General features: G+C 20.9%; 1 protein-coding gene across 1 annotated transcript; it reads left to right on the top strand.

Moving 5' to 3' along the window:
• The first annotated feature begins 1,427 nt into the window (after positions 1 to 1,427).
• On the top strand, positions 1,428 to 2,862 carry LOC102680913 (transcription factor BTF3 homolog 4). The gene is made up of 2 exons (XM_006621265.2): positions 1,428 to 1,837; positions 2,448 to 2,862. Exons 1-2 carry the CDS (start codon positions 1,760 to 1,762, stop codon positions 2,838 to 2,840), a joined length of 471 nt encoding a protein of 156 aa, XP_006621328.1. The 5' UTR covers positions 1,428 to 1,759; the 3' UTR covers positions 2,841 to 2,862.
• Positions 2,863 to 3,016: the final 154 nt, after the last annotated feature.

Here is a 3,016-nt window from a genome sequence, read left to right as displayed (position 1 = left end):
AAAAATTGATTTCATTGCTTTGAAATGATATTCCATGATAAAAAAATAGTTTCATATTATATTTACAATATTTCATATAAAACAAAATTATTGTTGATTTTGATAACACAAATTTAATTGAATTTGTGTAGAGTGAATGAAGACTAATTGTATATATGAAATTCTTATTAACTTATTAACAAGTTAATGAAAATATAAATAAATTTTATATAAAGTGGATTATAATATTTAAATTAAAAGAAGTATTTCGTTCTGATATATTATCTAAATTTATTTTAAAGAATTGAAGACTGATCCAATTTTATGTGTGTATACATACATATAAATATATACATACATATAAATATATATATTGCATCCTTTTATAAAGGTGAAAATTAAAAAAAAAATAAAGATTTTTGAAATAAATAATTTATATTTTTATGAAAAATAATATATAACATCTGGCAATATTAGTATTTTCTGTTCAATAAATTAATGATACTATATATTTGTTAATTAATTTATTATAACTGAATATATAACAAATTGTATTAAAATAATATTGTTAACAGATGTGCTAAATTATTAATTTATAACAATGTAATATATTGTAAATATATAATACTTTAAATTGAATGCTATTATAAGAACTAAAATATATTTACATTATTTAATAAAATTTTGTTTTCTGTATCTTAAAATAAATTATATAAAATGTACAATATTTTAATTGTAATTTTTTTATTAATATTCTTTTAAAATTTATAATGTTTTTTGAAGTATTTATATAATGCAGTTTAATTTATATGATTACAAAACAAAAAGCTTAATTATCATAATTACATATATTATTATATTATTTTGAATCTTTTGTAATGTATTATTTTGAAATGTATTATTTTGAAATGTATGTATATAAACATCTCTTTTTTTTGAATAATTATCAGAAATTTTATAATTTAAAAATATTTTAATAATAAATAAAATTTCAATTAATTATATATAAAGAAATATATATAAATAATTAATTTATTATGAATTCTAATCTTATTTACAATATTTACAAAACAGATATTAATCTTATTTACAAAACAGAAATTAATTTTCAATTAATTTAAAAATATATGTAATTATTATTTCAAATATAATTATTATTTTTAATTTTAAATTTCATATTCGCGCCCTACTTTACAGCAAATTTAATTTAATTTTCAAATAACTCGAACAATTTTTTATTATTATACTTATTAAAGAATTTATTCTTGTTAATGAAGTTGATAAAGATATTTTTTAGATTTCATAATATAACATTTTCAAATTATAAAAATATTTATTAATTTTTTTTTTTCAAAGTCGTATGTTGTAACATGATGGTCTCCATAACCTCCATGTTCAGATGAACTATTGTATAAAATAGTAATTTGTAGGTAAAATGAATCTTTGATTTAACAAAATGTTTTGTAAGAAATTACGATTTATAGAATCAACTTGTATCTATTTTATGTATGAACAATATTATTCACAATTGATTGGTGCAGTGTTTTGAGTTAAGTTTCAAACGGAAGCATTGCCCTGCCGGAAGCTATCTCTGACGTAGAGAGCTAAAGAAGCGTACACTTCCATTTTCTCGACCCTTTCGGCGAATAGAGAGCACGTGTTTGCTCGCCGGTTGCGTTCAACTCATTTTATCGTACAAAACTTTGCATTACATTTGCTGCCTGTGCAAGTTTGGTGATTAAGGGTTGAAAAATTCTGATCATTATATAGATAGGTTAATATGAATCCCGAAAAATTGAAGAAGCTTCAAGCTCAAGTACGAATCGGCGGTAAGGGAACACCCCGACGCAAGAAGAAGGTATATAGGTTTATTTCAAAAATTAATATAAGTTTACAATTTTCAAGACTGTTGGTGTGTCGTGAGTTTGAAAGTTTATGAATGTGTATATATTCAAGTGTCATTTGAACAAATTTATGATTTATCTACTTTTGAAAAGTGTTGCTTGATTCACGACCACTAATTACTATTTTACAATATCAAAGTTTTATAATCTGTGTAACACATATTTCAATTGTTCGAATAAATTATTTTCATGTGTTTATTATTATATTGCTGTTTTTGTGGGTTTTGTCTTTTATTTTTAATATGTCAAACAATATTTAATTATGTTGCTTTTTTATATATTAAATATAAGTTAGAATTTGATTTTACATCAAATATTTTTCTTATCAAACTTAAGAATTAACTTCTTATATTAAAATTTTTATATCTAACTTAAACTATATTAAACTTAAATTATTTAAGTTTATTAATATTATAATATATAAAAATTAAATAGAAGTAGATTTTATTTAAATTATTTTATTTATTTTATTTTTTTCTTATTCAATGAAATTTTTTTAGATGAACAATATATTTATTTGTAATATTATTAATTAATAATTAGTTTTATTTAATATATTTTTAGGTTGTACATGCTACTGCTGCTACAGATGATAAAAAATTACAAAGTTGTTTAAAAAAATTATCTGTGAATACAATTCCTGGTATAGAAGAAGTTAATATGATTAAAGATGATGGTACTGTTATTCATTTTAATAATCCAAAAGCTCAAGCTAGTTTATCTGCTAACACATTTGCCATTACTGGTCATGGCGAAAATAAACAAATTACTGATATGTTACCGGGAATAATAAGTCAATTGGGTCCTGAAGGTGTTACACAGTTGAAACGACTAGCAAGTACAGTTTCTGGAAGTACAGTTGGTAAATCAACATTGGAAGAGGATGATGAAGTGCCAGATTTAGTGGAAAATTTTGATGAAGCTAGTAAAGAGGAGGTAATGAATCAGCCTAAATAACAATAATTATATGAATAATAATTTAAATTTTATATATTATGTATAGAAAAACTACAGGAAAAAGAATTAATATAATGCATGTGTGTTATCATTAGAAATATAACTTTTTCTTTTTGTGATTATAATTGTTTTCAATGGGTTATAAAAACTTATATATATATATATATATATATATA

This window comes from Apis dorsata, unplaced genomic scaffold (genome assembly GCF_000469605.1).
Source record: "Apis dorsata unplaced genomic scaffold, Apis dorsata 1.3 scaffold_625, whole genome shotgun sequence".
Classification (NCBI taxonomy): Eukaryota; Metazoa; Arthropoda; class Insecta; order Hymenoptera; family Apidae; genus Apis; species Apis dorsata.
Note: the sequence above shows the minus strand (reverse complement) of the source record. Positions and strands in the feature narration are given on the sequence as shown.